The 17155-nt window shown below is 35.3% G+C and overlaps 4 protein-coding genes and 1 long non-coding RNA gene across 8 annotated transcripts in view; 3 read left to right on the forward strand and 2 right to left on the reverse strand.

Annotated features, from left to right (window-relative positions):
* The window catches only part of LOC104705549 (5-formyltetrahydrofolate cyclo-ligase, mitochondrial), a 2293-nt gene extending 1965 nt beyond the window's left edge, over window positions 1-328 (reverse strand). For both annotated transcript variants that reach the window (XR_754336.2, XM_010421565.2), the window contains exon 1: window positions 38-328. Coding sequence is in view for 1 of the 2 variants with exons in the window: in XM_010421565.2 (XP_010419867.1) it covers window positions 38-284 (247 nt within the window). In the remaining variant the exon portion in view is untranslated. The remainder of the gene's footprint in view (window positions 1-37) is intronic.
* LOC104705551 (ARMADILLO BTB ARABIDOPSIS PROTEIN 1) lies at window positions 2377-7263 on the forward strand. Its single transcript, XM_010421567.1, has 18 exons — window positions 2377-2721; window positions 2825-2991; window positions 3175-3347; window positions 3434-3554; window positions 3625-3699; window positions 3780-3874; window positions 3970-4045; window positions 4179-4286; window positions 4421-4549; window positions 4644-4712; window positions 4791-4850; window positions 4934-5057; window positions 5149-5288; window positions 5372-5435; window positions 6414-6493; window positions 6576-6758; window positions 6860-6984; window positions 7091-7263. The coding sequence occupies exons 1-18, from the start codon at window positions 2388-2390 to the stop codon at window positions 7188-7190; spliced, it is 2223 nt and encodes a 740-aa protein (XP_010419869.1). The 5' UTR covers window positions 2377-2387; the 3' UTR covers window positions 7191-7263.
* LOC104705552 (protein slowmo homolog) lies at window positions 7575-10475 on the forward strand. 3 transcript variants are annotated; one of them, XM_010421569.2, is made up of 4 exons: window positions 7575-7781; window positions 8228-8522; window positions 8880-9151; window positions 10246-10475. In XM_010421569.2, the coding sequence occupies exons 2-3, from the start codon at window positions 8235-8237 to the stop codon at window positions 9141-9143; spliced, it is 552 nt and encodes a 183-aa protein (XP_010419871.1). In that variant the 5' UTR covers window positions 7575-7781; window positions 8228-8234; the 3' UTR covers window positions 9144-9151; window positions 10246-10475. The 3 variants fall into 3 exon arrangements, with proteins under 3 accessions (XP_010419871.1, XP_010419870.1, XP_010419872.1); XM_010421568.2 differs by lacking the exon at window positions 10246-10475 and having other exon boundaries at window positions 8880-9381; XM_010421570.2 differs by lacking the exons at window positions 7575-7781; window positions 10246-10475 and adding an exon at window positions 7793-7948 and having other exon boundaries at window positions 8880-9386.
* Window positions 11043-12442, reverse strand: LOC104705553 (probable WRKY transcription factor 75). Its single transcript, XM_010421571.1, has 2 exons — window positions 12003-12442; window positions 11043-11446 (listed from the first exon to the last, which is right to left on the reverse strand). The coding sequence occupies exons 1-2, from the start codon at window positions 12275-12277 to the stop codon at window positions 11269-11271; spliced, it is 453 nt and encodes a 150-aa protein (XP_010419873.1). The 5' UTR covers window positions 12278-12442; the 3' UTR covers window positions 11043-11268.
* LOC104705554 lies at window positions 14901-16966 on the forward strand. The gene is made up of 2 exons (XR_754337.2): window positions 14901-15526; window positions 16539-16966. It is a non-coding gene; the product is annotated as an uncharacterized LOC104705554 (long non-coding RNA).

The raw sequence follows: 17155 nt of genomic DNA on the forward strand, positions 1-17155 counted from the left end.
AAAAAAAAAAAAAAAAAAAAGAAGGAAAAGATTGAACCTTGTTGGGTTCGGAGAGAAGGGTCCATGGCTTTTAGGGATTTGCGAACAGTGGAGCGCACGACCCGTTTCTGTTTGCGAATGGAATCGAGTTCCTCTTGGCTTTTGCTAGTAGTGGTGGTGGTGCTCATGGCTACGGGTGATAATCTGAAAACGGGTCGGGTCGAGATCTTGGGGAAGAAGAAGGTTGATGATGATGATCTTAGTAGTAGTGGTGTCGTGATACAAAAGACGCGAGCTCCACTCATTGACAGAGTGTCAGAGTCTATAGTGTAAAACAACAGTTCTCCTTTTCTTCTTCTAAAGTCTATATACAATCATCTTGATTTTAACGTGACGTGGGAACTTACCCTGACGTGGCAGCTGAGTCAACAATTTGTTAACTAATAAGCATTAAAGCCTCGAAATCTGATGAGAAGATGCAGTTAACCAACCGGTTTAATTGAATAAACCAAAGAGAGATCGTTTGATTCTCTTTAGATTTACATATACCGTTTCTCTTTAATAATACTATTACCGATTTGACTATGCTAATCCGAATTTATTTTGGTCCCCCACCCCACCAAATTTTAATTGAGATAGCAAACTAGCCCAGTATACAGTTGTTAATTTGGTATATTTTTACTAACAGTAGAACTTTTTTCATCCGAATGCTTAACCGAAAGAACCGTTTGATGTCGGTCAATGCCTAACCGGATTTCCGGGTAGGGATAAAAATAAGCGTGTGTCCAAACAGGCGGCGCTAGGCGGTTCATGTCAAGTAAACAACACACACACAGACACTCTTTATAAGCGTGTAGGGGGATTAGGGGTTTCCACATTTAAGAAGATCACCACTTTTCTTTTAAAAATTAAATGAAATAATGTATCATAAATATGGTTAGTCTAATCAAACAAATTGAAAAAAAATTATTTCTTTTAAAAAACAAGAGATTTCGGGCCCAAAAAAAACATATTGATCATGTTACTTTATAAACACGTAGATTATGTTACTTTTAAAATTATATATCTAAAATTACAAAAACATGTAAAACAATCTCTAACATATACCTTAGTTATAATGTATTATGTGAATCTATATCTAAATATATGGTCATTAAAATCAAGACTGTTTTTAGATGAATCAAGAAGTTAAACTGGATTTTAAAATTTTGAAGCAAACCGAATTAGCTGATATTAATTTTGAAGCAATCCAAGACTATTTTTTTTCCTTTTTCTTTTTCTTTATTCTTATTAAATTTTGTGTTTGAACAAGGATTTTAAAGAAATAAAAATACTTTGAGTAAAAATGGAAGAAAATAATAAACTCCCTCAAAGAAGAGGAACATACACGAGGAAAATATATCAATTTGCCTCCTAAACGAAAAACAGAGTTTTTCACAGAACCGCTCTCTCTCTCGATGATGAAATAAAACCATAAAAAAAAAGATTTATTTAGAACGAAAAGCATGTTAATCACGTTACTTTTATATATTAAAAACTATAAAATTTACAAAAACACGTAAAACAATCTCGTATCCTATTACTTATATCAATTTATTTCATTTAAGCCGAGTTCAAATCTGTAATCCAAAAATTGATGTATTATAAATATGGTTGATTTAATCAAACAAATTGAAAATAATATATATTTCAAAGAGATTTTACCTCCATAACCATCAAAAACTAAATAGAGAAAAAAAAATCACGTTACCTTATAAACATGTAGATCACAATACCATAAAAATTGGGGGTTATTTATAGCATTTGGTTTTGTTGAAGTCGTCGAGCTCAAATATGTATTTATATAATATAGTGACTAATCACAATCATTTTTTTTTAAAGAGATTTCACGCGTAAAAAAGACGTATTGATCACGTTACTTTATAAACGTGTAGAATACGTTACCTTTAAAATTATACATCAAAATTTACAAAAAAAAACATGTAAAACAATCTCTAACATACAATGGTTCTAATGTATTATACAAATCTATATCTAAATATATGGTCATTAAAATCAAGATATTATGAATCCAAGACTATTTTCGATAAATCAAGAAGCTAAACCTGGATTTAAAATTTTTTGAAGCAAACCGAATCAACTGATATTAATTTCGAAGCAATCCAAGACTCTTTTCTTAAATCTTTCTTTATTAAATTTTTAATTTTGTGTTTTGAACAAAGATTTTAAAGACTTTTGACTAAAAAAAACTAAAAAGGGAAGAAAATAATAAATTCCCTCCAAGAGGAACGGACACGAGGGAAACATTTAACATTTCAATTTGCCTCCGAAACGAAAACAAAAATTTTCACAGAACCGCCACAACGCTTTGACAAAATAAAAAGCCTCTCTCTCTCTCATCTCTCTCGATGATAATCTCCAAATCCTTCAAAGCACCTCCGCACAAATCCTCCGCCAGATCTTCTTCTTCGTCGGTGATCTCAAACCATCAGCAAATGGAGAGCCACCCGAAGCGCCAGCGAACCACACGTGTCTTCACCAGGAACTTGAAGCGAAAACTCAATCGCAACACAGCAGATGCTGCGTCACTCGTCAAGGCGGCTAACGACGAACAGCAAAGTCTCGTCCGCGCGATCCGCAGCCACATCGATGTTCTTAACTCCGTCTTCTCAGATGATGATGAATTTGATCTCGAAGTTGTTGAAGACGCTGCTGGTGATCTCGCCGACCTTGCTAAAATCGGTACCGTACTCTCTTCGCTTTTTTTTTCCTCTTAATCTGTGGTTTTATTGAACTCAGATCTGCTCTCCTTGCTTAATTTGTTCTTATGATCTGTTTTATATAGACGAAAATGTGGAAATCATCGTTGAGAATGGAGCTATCCCTGCGTTGGTGAAATATTTGGAATCTCCGTGGGATTCAGAAGTTGGCGGCGGTGATGTTCCCAAATCTTGCGAGCATAAGTTAGAGAAAGATTGTGCTATTGCTCTCGCACTCATTGCTGCGATTCAGGTAACTCGTGTTCATATGTGATTGGTGAAATTGTGGATTGAGATCTTGGATTTTAGAAATTTGAAATTAGACCATGTCTTAGCATTAGAATTTTTGAAATTTGGCAATTTGCAACTATCTTTGTTTAATTTTTTAATTGGAGTTTTGTGTACTGATGTGAGCTTTTTTTTTTCTGTTAAATAGCCTGGTTACCAGCAGCTCATTGTGGATGCTGGAGCTATAGTTCCGACCGTGAAGTTGTTGAAGAGACGGTGTATTTGTGGTGAAACTACGGCTGCTAATGCTGTTATTAGGAGAGCAGCTGATATAATCACTAATATTTCTCATGACAATCCAAGGATTAAAAAAAACATAAGGTACTAGTAGTGTCTGATATTCGTTATTGGTTATGGTAATGACTATGCTGTTTTTAGTTAACATGTTTGTTAAAATTTCTTTTCAGGGTTGAAGGTGGCATTCCACCACTTGTTGAGCTTCTAAATTTTCCGGATGATAAAGTACAGAGGGCTGCTGCAGGGGCTTTGCGAACAGTTTCTTTTAGAAACGACGAGAACAAGACCCTAGTATGTTTTTTTTTACTACGATTATGTTTTGTTTAGGCTTGTTTCTCACATTATATGAGCAACTGTGTAGATTGTGGAGTTGAATGCTTTGCCTACGCTTGTATTGATGCTTCAATCTTCAGATTCTTCTGTGCACGGTGAAGCGGTTAGTTCTTTATCTTGCTTTGGACTGTTGCAATCGGTTTGCTTTGTTCAGTTCTTTCTAATCTACTATGGTCTTTTCAGATTGGGGCAATCGGAAATCTTGTCCACTCATCTCCTGACATCAAGAAAGAGGTCGTCCGTGCTGGTGCCTTGCAACCAGTAATTGGTCTACTTAGGTATGCTTATTTATCTGTCTTCTTTTCTTCTTCTGCTGAAACACCTGAAAATTTGAAATATGATTTGTAACTGTTGGCTATGATATCTGCTATAGCTCCACTTGTTTGGAAACACAAAGAGAGGCAGCATTATTAATAGGTCAATTTGCTGCGCCTGATTCAGATTGCAAGGTATGACCTTGTCTCTTTCTTAATATGCTGTATTTGTATATGTTCACTCAAACGCAGTTTTTTGTTGACGATATAAATAGATGGATTCAAACTAGAGAACATATTAAACATAACTGGCAACATAATCATGCAGGTGCACATTGGTCAGAGAGGTGGCATTACACCCCTGATTAAAATGCTTGAATCATCAGATGAGCAGGTCGTGGAGATGTCTGCTTTTGCCCTTGGTCGTTTGGCCCAGGTAACTATGTTTTTGAATTAGCATCTTAATGTTTTTGTTGATCTGGAATCTGCCTCTTTATCAGACCTTTTGTGTTAGGAACAAAAATTCTAACTTTTATGCTCAATGCATGTCTGATGTTTTGAATGTTGCAGGACGCACACAATCAAGCTGGCATTGCACATAGAGGAGGTATCGTCGCGTTACTAAATCTTCTTGATGTGAAAACGGGGACTGTGCAACACAATGCCGCATTTGCCTTGTATGGCCTTGCAGATAACGAGGTTAACCATACTCGCGATATATAGTTTTATATACAGCTATATATTTTGCTCACTTGACATACCATGAGTATTTAATATATTTTTCTGTGAATAGGAAAACGTAGCAGATTTTATAAAGGCTGGAGGAATTCAAAAGCTTCAAGATGACAACTTCACTGTTCAAGTATGCATTTGACTGCTTATATTTGCAAAACCAATCTATAGAATTTTTAAACTCTAATTACAAGTATTCTATTTGCAGCCGACTAAAGATTGTGTGGTGCGGACATTGAAGAGGCTACAGAACAAAATTCATGGACCCGTGAGTACCTATATCTATTGACCTTCTGCCTCTCGATTAAGTTTGGCGATGGTTTTAATCCCTTGATGTCTTACCCTTCTCAGGTACTAAACCAATTATTATACCTAATGAGAACCGCCGAGAAGACGATAAAAATACGAATTGCTCTTGCTCTTGCACATCTTTGTGACCCTAAAGATGGAAAACTGATTTTCATTGATAACAAAGGTAAGTATCTCATATTCAGAATTTTTTTTTTCTAATTAGTATTTTTTTTTGTTGGTTTGCTTTTTCTGATCTATAGACGATACTAATGCAGGAGGAGAACTTTTGTTGGAACTTCTTTATTTCTCAAGCGTCAAGCAGCAGAGATATAGTTCAAGTGCTTTATACGAATTAGCTACAAAAGCTACATCCTTTGCAACAGAGGACTCAGCTCCTGCCTCACCCACTCAACAGGTAATTAATTTGCATTTCTTCTTTCTAGCAACTAATAATTTCTGATTCGAGGTCTTAACTTGTTATTGATTATTATACTGAAGGTATTTTTGGGTGAAAAATTCGTGAACAACCCAACTTTGTCCGATGTCACATTCCTCATTGATGGTATAACATTTAATCCCATTTATGTTTCACTAAATCTACCTATGATAAACTTCTTCAACTGACTATATCCATGTGATATGGCAGGTAAAANTCTGTGAATAGGAAAACGTAGCAGATTTTATAAAGGCTGGAGGAATTCAAAAGCTTCAAGATGACAACTTCACTGTTCAAGTATGCATTTGACTGCTTATATTTGCAAAACCAATCTATAGAATTTTTAAACTCTAATTACAAGTATTCTATTTGCAGCCGACTAAAGATTGTGTGGTGCGGACATTGAAGAGGCTACAGAACAAAATTCATGGACCCGTGAGTACCTATATCTATTGACCTTCTGCCTCTCGATTAAGTTTGGCGATGGTTTTAATCCCTTGATGTCTTACCCTTCTCAGGTACTAAACCAATTATTATACCTAATGAGAACCGCCGAGAAGACGATAAAAATACGAATTGCTCTTGCTCTTGCACATCTTTGTGACCCTAAAGATGGAAAACTGATTTTCATTGATAACAAAGGTAAGTATCTCATATTCAGAATTTTTTTTTTCTAATTAGTATTTTTTTTTGTTGGTTTGCTTTTTCTGATCTATAGACGATACTAATGCAGGAGGAGAACTTTTGTTGGAACTTCTTTATTTCTCAAGCGTCAAGCAGCAGAGATATAGTTCAAGTGCTTTATACGAATTAGCTACAAAAGCTACATCCTTTGCAACAGAGGACTCAGCTCCTGCCTCACCCACTCAACAGGTAATTAATTTGCATTTCTTCTTTCTAGCAACTAATAATTTCTGATTCGAGGTCTTAACTTGTTATTGATTATTATACTGAAGGTATTTTTGGGTGAAAAATTCGTGAACAACCCAACTTTGTCCGATGTCACATTCCTCATTGATGGTATAACATTTAATCCCATTTATGTTTCACTAAATCTACCTATGATAAACTTCTTCAACTGACTATATCCATGTGATATGGCAGGTAAAAAATTCTCTGCTCACAAGATTTGTTTGGTAGCTTCCTCTGATATATTTCGTGCAATGTTTGATGGTCTATACAAGGTAAGCTTCTGAAATTTCGATTGTGGAAACTTATCTCATCATCATAATATCTTCACTCAACTAACTAGTGAATTGGTTTTAGGAACGCAATGCCCCAAATGTGGAGATCCCAAATATAAGATTGGAAGTGTTTGAGCTTATGATGAGGTATATATACACAGGGAGGGTTACCATCCCTAAACATTTGGCTAAAGATCTGCTTGTAGCAGCTGATCAATATCTTCTCCAAGGCCTCAAACGTCAATGTGAATACACAATTGCACAGGTAACAAAAGAGACTAAGATCTTAATTTATTTTCTTGACAAAGCGACTAATCTCTGTGTTTTTTTTTTCAAAAACTAATAAAACGGACTTTACTTGTGCAGGAAATCTCTCTTGATAAGATACCACAGATGTATGAGTTAGCAGATACATTCAATGCTTTAGCCTTAAGACGAGCCAGCACGCTTTTTGTTCTTGAGCATTTTACTAAGCTCAGCACTCAATTATGGTAAGCAAAAAAAAACAATACATCATTTTAGACTTTGTTTTTGGAAATTTAAAATTTAACTTCTTCTTTTTGACTCAATTGAGGTTAATTTTATTATCTAATGCAGGTTTGCAAAGTTTGTCAAGCGAATTGTACCTGAAATCCGGATTTACATCATTGATATTCTCACCAGGCCGGTCGAAGCAAGCACCCCAACCCATGTATAAATTAATATGTAACTAGGTGCCGGTTTAATTGAGATTGTCGATTTATATGAGTCAATAGTAGATGATGTTGGCTATTATTTGCGAACCGATCAGTATTTTGTTGATGTTATATAAACCGCTCAGGCTCAGCACAATAATGTCAAAACTTAGTTTATAAATGACAGTTTTTAAATGACTAGTAGCCGACATCGAAGCAAATAAAATCGCTCAAGAAAGTTCTGGTTTTTGGTCTTTGATTTAAAAATTCCAAACGACATTGGTCATATATATGCTTTGCAGTTTGCAATGTCTAGGAAAAAGAATAAAAAAAAAAATAACATCTTTAAGGGGAAAAAAAAAAGAATGAAAAGGTCCAATTAATGGAGTATTTAGGGCTTATTAAAGGCCCAAACTTGTGTGTCGCCGACGAGAGAGAGAGAGAGAGAGAGAGAGAGAGAGAAGCATCGTGCGTGGTTCGTAAACATAAGCCGCAAGTATCGAGTCTCTCACGACACCGCCGTTGAATTTGCATTCCTCTATTTACTCTCGTCACGTGACGTCCTCCATATTTGGTTCACCAAGATCTTGAATTTGCCGACCTGACCTCTCTAGGTACTTCTCTCTTTCCCAGTTTTCACAATTTCATTCCAATCTTTGATGAACATCGAGTCAAACTTTTAAAGTGCGTTTCCTTCATCTGTTTCCTCATTTTTTGCCACCACGGTGCCAAAAACTGCCGTTCTTGTGTCGTCAATTCGATATTTAGATTTGACTCCGATGTACGTTTCGTTTGGAATTAGAAATTTCCATGATTTGATCTTTCATCAAACGTTGTAAACATCAACATCATAGCTAAACTCAATGTTTTATGGACCAAATCATTTAGTTTGGATCTAGTTTTGTCTTACCCACCTTTAAAGTACAAACCTTGTCTGAGAAATCCTTTTATTTCTTGTAATAAAATCATTCATGTATCAGAGATTCAAGATTTCAATCTAAATTTGATATTTTGATACGTTGTTCTGTGTATTCATCTATTGGTGTTCTTTTTTTTTTAGAGTCTTGATGGTAAAAGCATACAGACAAGAGCATGTCTACAAGCATCCGTGGGAGCGGGTGAGTGCTGCCTCATGGAGGAAGTTTGCAGACCCTGAAAACAAACGAATCCTTTCTCACATCCTTGAAGTCGACACCTTGAACCGGAAACTTGACACTGAGACCGGTAAACTACACACCACGCGTGCTCTCACCATCCATGCTCCTGGTCCTTGGTTTCTCCACAGGATCATTGGCCTGGACATCTGTCACTGTGTTGAATCTACTGTTGTCGATGGCAAATCACGTTCTATGCAGGTATCTTCCTCGCCTTTTCTTTATGTTTTTATCTCAAACTTTGTCACTTGAATATAAGAGAGCTTGATTGAGATAAACAAACATAGATAACTGTTTAGTTTAGCTTAATTAGAGCTGGTGAAACACTTAGTCCAAAGGTCAATCTAGCTATAAAAATGCCTTTGTGTTATTAGTTTGTTGTAATCTGCTTGATTGGAACTTGCTTGTAGTTAGAAGGCATATATAGCAACCTTAGAGGGGTGTTTAGATTACTAGTATAGATAAATCATATGAGCTGGTATGATCAGGGGAGAAAGGCGTCTTACTATCTTGATTTCGTTCTTGTTTTTTGGATATGGATGAACGGTTATAATCCAGCTAACAACAAAGAATATTAGTCTCAAAAAGTTCATTGAAGTGGAGGAGAGGATAAGATATGATCCACATCCAGAAAACCCATCGGCTTGGACGGTTTGTAGCCAGGAGACGAGCATTAGGATCAAACCCTTGTCGGCACTAGCCTCAATGGCTGAGAAAGTTGAGCAAAAGTGCGCTGAGAAATTCATGCAGAATAGCGCTAAAGGACGAGAGGTTATGGAGAGGATTTGTAAGTATATGGAAACAGAATCCGCTCCAATCTAAAAAAAAAGATCCAAACTTCTTAGATTCCAGTATCTTGGTTTTTGATTCTTGAATGTTTTTTTGTAAGTCAAGAGGGATCTACGTTTTTCTGGATCATGTTTAATAATAAATTTATAAAACAGTTTAGAAATCAAGCTGCTGTTTGTTTCAGCAGCTCCTCCTGTTTTGTGTTAGCAACTGGATGTTAAAGTTGAGAAGCTTTTGTCCAAAATTTTGAATCTAAATTCAAATGGATGCATTTTATAATTCTAGTACAGATTTAATAGCATTTAAAAGTAAAGTTTAAAACCAATAATATGTATTAAGTATGATCAAGTTTTACACACCTAAGAGCTACATGGAGCGGGTGGCACCTACCTTAGCCAACTCATCACAGTGAACAAACTTGAAAATGAAGTCTCGGGCTAAATTACAATATTACATATGCACGAACATGGTCTACATTACATTACATCTGTTTTAAGATAACGATACTGGATCATTAAAGAACTGATGCAGACGGTTGTTTAACTTGGCTGCAGAACAGAGTTCTTTTTTCTTTTTCTTTTTTTTGGGAGCCAAATCACCTTCAGTGCTGAACTGCTGGTAGCAAAAATAAATAAGAAAGGCTTTATATTTTTGTTTGTTATGTCATTTTCTACTATTGACTAATTGACTTTCTTGAAGATTCAAATTTCATCCAACTAACTTTCTGATTTACATATAATAGCTCCTGTAGTTTTCTTACAACTTTCGGTAGGTTAAATAGTTCGAGACTATGAAATGCTAACCGCACCTAAAAGGCTAAAAAGCATTATTTCTCAAATAACTAAAAAGAATTTTTTCACTGTTAATAAATTACAGCATGAGCTTATCAGAGAATATACGCTCCAAATTGTATACTACGTACACATATATATGTATCTTGAACTATACAACTTAACTTTATTTCTCTATGTATATATAGTATATAAATTATTAGGACAATTATAACATTCTATTTTTTTTTATCACTAATTTACAACAATGAGAGCTCAGCTGGGTGAGAATAATTAAAAAGAAGAGTAGATTTGCATTTGANTAAGTATATGGAAACAGAATCCGCTCCAATCTAAAAAAAAAGATCCAAACTTCTTAGATTCCAGTATCTTGGTTTTTGATTCTTGAATGTTTTTTTGTAAGTCAAGAGGGATCTACGTTTTTCTGGATCATGTTTAATAATAAATTTATAAAACAGTTTAGAAATCAAGCTGCTGTTTGTTTCAGCAGCTCCTCCTGTTTTGTGTTAGCAACTGGATGTTAAAGTTGAGAAGCTTTTGTCCAAAATTTTGAATCTAAATTCAAATGGATGCATTTTATAATTCTAGTACAGATTTAATAGCATTTAAAAGTAAAGTTTAAAACCAATAATATGTATTAAGTATGATCAAGTTTTACACACCTAAGAGCTACATGGAGCGGGTGGCACCTACCTTAGCCAACTCATCACAGTGAACAAACTTGAAAATGAAGTCTCGGGCTAAATTACAATATTACATATGCACGAACATGGTCTACATTACATTACATCTGTTTTAAGATAACGATACTGGATCATTAAAGAACTGATGCAGACGGTTGTTTAACTTGGCTGCAGAACAGAGTTCTTTTTTCTTTTTCTTTTTTTTGGGAGCCAAATCACCTTCAGTGCTGAACTGCTGGTAGCAAAAATAAATAAGAAAGGCTTTATATTTTTGTTTGTTATGTCATTTTCTACTATTGACTAATTGACTTTCTTGAAGATTCAAATTTCATCCAACTAACTTTCTGATTTACATATAATAGCTCCTGTAGTTTTCTTACAACTTTCGGTAGGTTAAATAGTTCGAGACTATGAAATGCTAACCGCACCTAAAAGGCTAAAAAGCATTATTTCTCAAATAACTAAAAAGAATTTTTTCACTGTTAATAAATTACAGCATGAGCTTATCAGAGAATATACGCTCCAAATTGTATACTACGTACACATATATATGTATCTTGAACTATACAACTTAACTTTATTTCTCTATGTATATATAGTATATAAATTATTAGGACAATTATAACATTCTATTTTTTTTTATCACTAATTTACAACAATGAGAGCTCAGCTGGGTGAGAATAATTAAAAAGAAGAGTAGATTTGCATTTGAGTGAGAATATGCTCGAAATTTTCGGTGGATTTCTCGATGGGATGCGAATGCACTCCTTCGTAGGTTGTCACGACGACTTCTTGGTCCGCTGTTAATCTTTGCACTTGCTTCTTCACGTTGCATCCTTTATATGTGCACCTATAGTAACTCCTGCACATTTATATAGTTTTTTCAGTATTATTATATTTCAATACACATTCCTGTTTGATGTGATCAATAACTGTTCTTGAGTCTGTTTAGAAGAAGAATAATTAACTTTCATTAAAATGAATATTTCACCAAAGGATTTTCAATTTAATTCAGTGATAGAATAAAACACAAGGAAGAGAAATAATCAAAACTTGATGTGAATGCTATATATACATAATTTAGTGGCGTCTTTATAAGAGTACTTAATCTTCAAAAACAATCAGATTTCTATGGTTTTCACTTAATTAGGGATTGATTTTTTAATATTGATTAAATTATTACATAGAACAAAAATAAGATCATGGCATGGGTCTCGTTGTGTATGGAAGATGAAGACCATATATTAGTCAGACCATATATTCAAATTTTACAAATTAAACTAGAACAGATGATCAATCTAGGTTGATTATATATATAGGCGTTACTTTGTATATCTTTTATTTATGTTCAATAAAAAAAAATTAGGAGTTAGTAACAAACGGAAGAGAATTAATTAGAAGGGATCGAAAAAAGGAACCTAGGGAACTTGTTGTTCTTGACGGCCTTTTGTCCATACTTCCTCCAACGATAACCATCATCAAGAATATCAACTTGGCTCCTTGTCTGAAACGCATACCTTTGTTTCTTCTTCCCCTTCTTTTTCAACTCGATATTGCTTCTCGAACTACCTTCTGATCTAGCCTTTGATCCCTCATCTTCTTCGCCTTGATGCAACTCATGATCCCGTTTTGATAGAGATTTTAGCGACAAAAACGACGGAGCATACAACGACCCGTTATCATATCCCTCCATATTCACCTATTTAAGTGTAGAGTAGTTTTTACTAACAACACAGACGGATCCACACCTGAATTCCAAAAGAAGAAGAAGAAGAAGAAGAAGAATTCTTTTGTTTGATTGGGGGTATATAGGTTGTTAGCAAGATATTTTTTTTATTTTTTTGTGAAAAAGATATTAAAGATTAGTCTATATTATATAGACATATTTATGGCAGACTATGAAGTCAAAGATGTAGAGGCGGCCCGCTCCTAATCGTTAAAGAGAAGCTGTGTCGTAGACGACACGTAAGGATTAAGCATTTTAATTACATATTTTTACATTTACGCACATTAAGCCTAATCCAAAGTATTCGTGAAAGTTATATACACAGTAACATAGATTATTAGACTATATTGTCTGGAGAAAAGAGGCTACATGTAACGAAATCACAGAACAAAAATAAATTCATACGCATATGGATAAAGAGATCAGATCTGTATATATATATATATACAAGAACGTACGTATACTATTGAAAGTGCTTTTAGAAAAATGCGCATTAATAAATCTTATATTAATAAATTATTGCAAATTTAGCTAGGGAGGAAAGACTTATTGGTGATCTGACGTAAGAATCAATTACTCATTTTGTCGAAATAGATTTAAGAAAACTAGAAAAGGATGCATGCACCGACGTAACGAACATAGATTTTTCTTTTTTTTTTAACCAATGGGTTGTGGAGATTAATTTACCAACGAATGAAATCGCCTCAATTTTTCTCGAATGATGTCATAAAAGTAGGGGTTACGTTTTCGTTTTCTTTTTAGTATACGTCATATATGGGTCTACGTTTTTCTTTTTGTCGAACGTCATTTTATCCGTGCATATTTTATAAATTATCTTTTTATTGAGTTGGATCAATCAAAGTCTACTATGTTTGAAATCCACATACATGATACAAAAAAACTTCCTTAATAAATTAATGTGATAGGATGGTTCTTAATTATACACACAAGTCTATTCCAAGTTTTTAATACACGAGTTGTTTTTTATCCATGGACCGTCAAAATTTTATTGACTAGTTTACACGTGGAAAATAAAGGAAAAGTATGTTGTTTGAATCGGTTTCTTCGTTCCATTGCTATAAACGATGACTAAAAGATGTTCATAATCATTGATTGCGAGATATATATCATATACTATTATTATGGTTATATAAGTTATAACCTATTGCATGATGAATAAAAATACCAGTTTCTCGAATTATTTACCAATTGAGTATTTTGACGCATTTTGGTATTTTTTTTTGTTTCTTACCTTTTTTGCTTCCTTGGCGAGATAAAGAAAAGTAAGACTATTTCCATGGCTTGTTTTGGACGTCAGTAAAAATATTCATATGGTAGTCGAGGAATTTTTGTCAAACTTTTAAACCCTTGTAGAAGGGGAACAAGATAAATTTACCCGGCGCAGACGACGTGATTGATAAATAATTATTCTCCGAGGTTGAAAGTTGGAACCAGTAACCAATTATATTAATTAATTTCAAACAGGAAAACAAAAGTAGCACACCATTTACTGTTGCTAGTCCATGTTTGCTTGACGACCATTCAAACTTCAAAGCCCCCAAAAGTAAAAAAGAAAAGGTAGGAAGGAGTAAGGACTAGGACAATTCATTATTATCAAGATCATATGTTTGAATATAGTATACAGTATGTTATAATAACCCCTAAAAATATTCTCGGAAGACGCACGTGTTCTTCTTTTACGATCGCTCTTTTCCTACTCTTCTCGCAGCCTCTCTATATATCTGTTTGGAAAAGAACATCTAATAATAACCTTGTTAATGTGGGATATATATATATGGGTGCTGTGTAAAAACTTTGGGCCTGTTCTGTGAGTCAATTTTGTTGTTGGGCTTAACAAGCATTTGGTTAGTACAGTACAGGTTAGATTTGAATGGTAGAACATGGCAGGTTTGGGACATTGATTCAACTGAAACTGATTAAAGGTTTTGTGTAAGTGTTGGTTTAAACTAAACCAAAATGTTCGTTGCTCTATGTTGTAGTATAAAAAAGTAGTGGAAACAGAACTTCGATGTCATCTTCTTCTTCATATCTAGAGTCGTATTCACTTTAAACCTTTGTGATCGTGATCTAGAATATTTATGGGAGTCGCCTTGCAAGACTTTTGTGTGATTGTCCCATATGAATCTGCTGTCTGACATTCGGAATTCATTAGTAAGTCACGTGGACAAGCAAGGATACTACTTAGCTAGTAGGCGATGGAAACATATACATTAGCTTCTTCTGACTATTTTCATAAAAGGCTATTCCAGTTATCACTTACACTCTCAATAAACTGCTCACAATCATGGGATAATTTAACCCGGATTAGACTTATATCAAGAGATGTCATTATAAATAGGAAACATTTTACTAACAAGTAGTACTTCAATAAACAAGTTATAAAAACACATCTTCAGATTGACCACATAACAACAAGGATGTCCTTGAGCCCAAATATGAGAGAAGTTAGGCTTAAGAGTTAAGACTATATAATTTAATATAATTTAATATAATTTTCTGTAATCAAAAGATATGTAGGAGTAGTTGGAGTTGGTTCCCATTATTGTCACCTACAAACTCAAGTTTTTGATTCTTGCTTCTTTTAGTACTGAATCTTTTCATTTAATGTTTTAAACAGTTTAATTATTGTTGATGCGCCACAATACATAAGTACATAACTGTGATTTGAGGGGGCCTCTTCAATTTCACAGCTGATCAAAACCCAAAACTAAACTATGTTATATGAGACTTTCAAATACCTTTATCACTTCAAAACTTTGTACCAGGAGACATTAGAAGATAGTATAGAGAGAGAATCGCAGGCGCGTGGACGACACTCTCGGCGATTTTCTCTCCCAAACTTTTTCTTCTTCTGATCACAACCTCTTGCACCGTCGATGGTGGTTCTCCGTCGATTCCGGCGATGAAGAGAGCCCCAAGGCTCATGGTGTTTCATCCGTAAACTGCAGCATCAACAAAGTGAAGCTTTCAGATCAAAATCAAGGGAGCAGTGGAAGGGAGAAGTTTCCTTGACACACCGACGGTAAGAGCTCTATCGGCGGTGATGCGACGTGGAGTAGAAGAGGGAGATTCACGGTAAGGATCGAGGGAGCAAGGTGGTTAGATCCGAAGACTGGAGATTCTGGAGGCTTCTCACGGCTGTTGTTCGATGGGGGAGGTCGTCTATGGCTAGGAGGAGCTAAGCCACCGTCGAAGGTNTAGTAGGCGATGGAAACATATACATTAGCTTCTTCTGACTATTTTCATAAAAGGCTATTCCAGTTATCACTTACACTCTCAATAAACTGCTCACAATCATGGGATAATTTAACCCGGATTAGACTTATATCAAGAGATGTCATTATAAATAGGAAACATTTTACTAACAAGTAGTACTTCAATAAACAAGTTATAAAAACACATCTTCAGATTGACCACATAACAACAAGGATGTCCTTGAGCCCAAATATGAGAGAAGTTAGGCTTAAGAGTTAAGACTATATAATTTAATATAATTTAATATAATTTTCTGTAATCAAAAGATATGTAGGAGTAGTTGGAGTTGGTTCCCATTATTGTCACCTACAAACTCAAGTTTTTGATTCTTGCTTCTTTTAGTACTGAATCTTTTCATTTAATGTTTTAAACAGTTTAATTATTGTTGATGCGCCACAATACATAAGTACATAACTGTGATTTGAGGGGGCCTCTTCAATTTCACAGCTGATCAAAACCCAAAACTAAACTATGTTATATGAGACTTTCAAATACCTTTATCACTTCAAAACTTTGTACCAGGAGACATTAGAAGATAGTATAGAGAGAGAATCGCAGGCGCGTGGACGACACTCTCGGCGATTTTCTCTCCCAAACTTTTTCTTCTTCTGATCACAACCTCTTGCACCGTCGATGGTGGTTCTCCGTCGATTCCGGCGATGAAGAGAGCCCCAAGGCTCATGGTGTTTCATCCGTAAACTGCAGCATCAACAAAGTGAAGCTTTCAGATCAAAATCAAGGGAGCAGTGGAAGGGAGAAGTTTCCTTGACACACCGACGGTAAGAGCTCTATCGGCGGTGATGCGACGTGGAGTAGAAGAGGGAGATTCACGGTAAGGATCGAGGGAGCAAGGTGGTTAGATCCGAAGACTGGAGATTCTGGAGGCTTCTCACGGCTGTTGTTCGATGGGGGAGGTCGTCTATGGCTAGGAGGAGCTAAGCCACCGTCGAAGGTTTCAGATCTACTCCCTACCGCCTTTGATCTCTCACATATGAGCCTGAATCTCTTCGACAATCAAAGCTCGGATCTCTTCTTCCTCCTCAAAGCTGCTCTACGGTGGCGGGATAACAACGGATCTTGGATCACCATCTCTGTTTGACTCACGTCGTCCAGACTCACCGGAGGACCTGATCCGATGAGCATCCGCAATATCATGGGCGGCGGCTTAAACTGAGTTCTTCAGTTTGAGATTAGGGTTACAGAGCAACCGATTTGATTCCGGTTCGCTATTAGATAAACCCGAGTCAATTTTGATTTTTGGTTTTACTTGGTTTGATGTTTGTGGTTTAGGTCCTAAAGGAATTATTGTAAATGAGCCTAAATCCGGAAATAACCCATTGGACATTTATTTATAATATTGAATACCTTTCAAAAAAAAAATACCTTTATCAGGTTTCCAACCCAAAAAAAAACAACTTATGGTAAAACATAAAAAATGACTAAAGAAACAACATTAAGTAAGTAATCTCAGTTGCTAAAGATCTACCCTATCTATATATTGATAGATACATAGGCAGATAGGAGAATGAGACACACCACAGTCTCACTATGATATGAATGAGGGGGGGG

Source organism: Camelina sativa, chromosome 8 (genome assembly GCF_000633955.1).
Source record: "Camelina sativa cultivar DH55 chromosome 8, Cs, whole genome shotgun sequence".
In the NCBI taxonomy this organism is placed as follows: domain Eukaryota; kingdom Viridiplantae; phylum Streptophyta; class Magnoliopsida; order Brassicales; family Brassicaceae; genus Camelina; species Camelina sativa.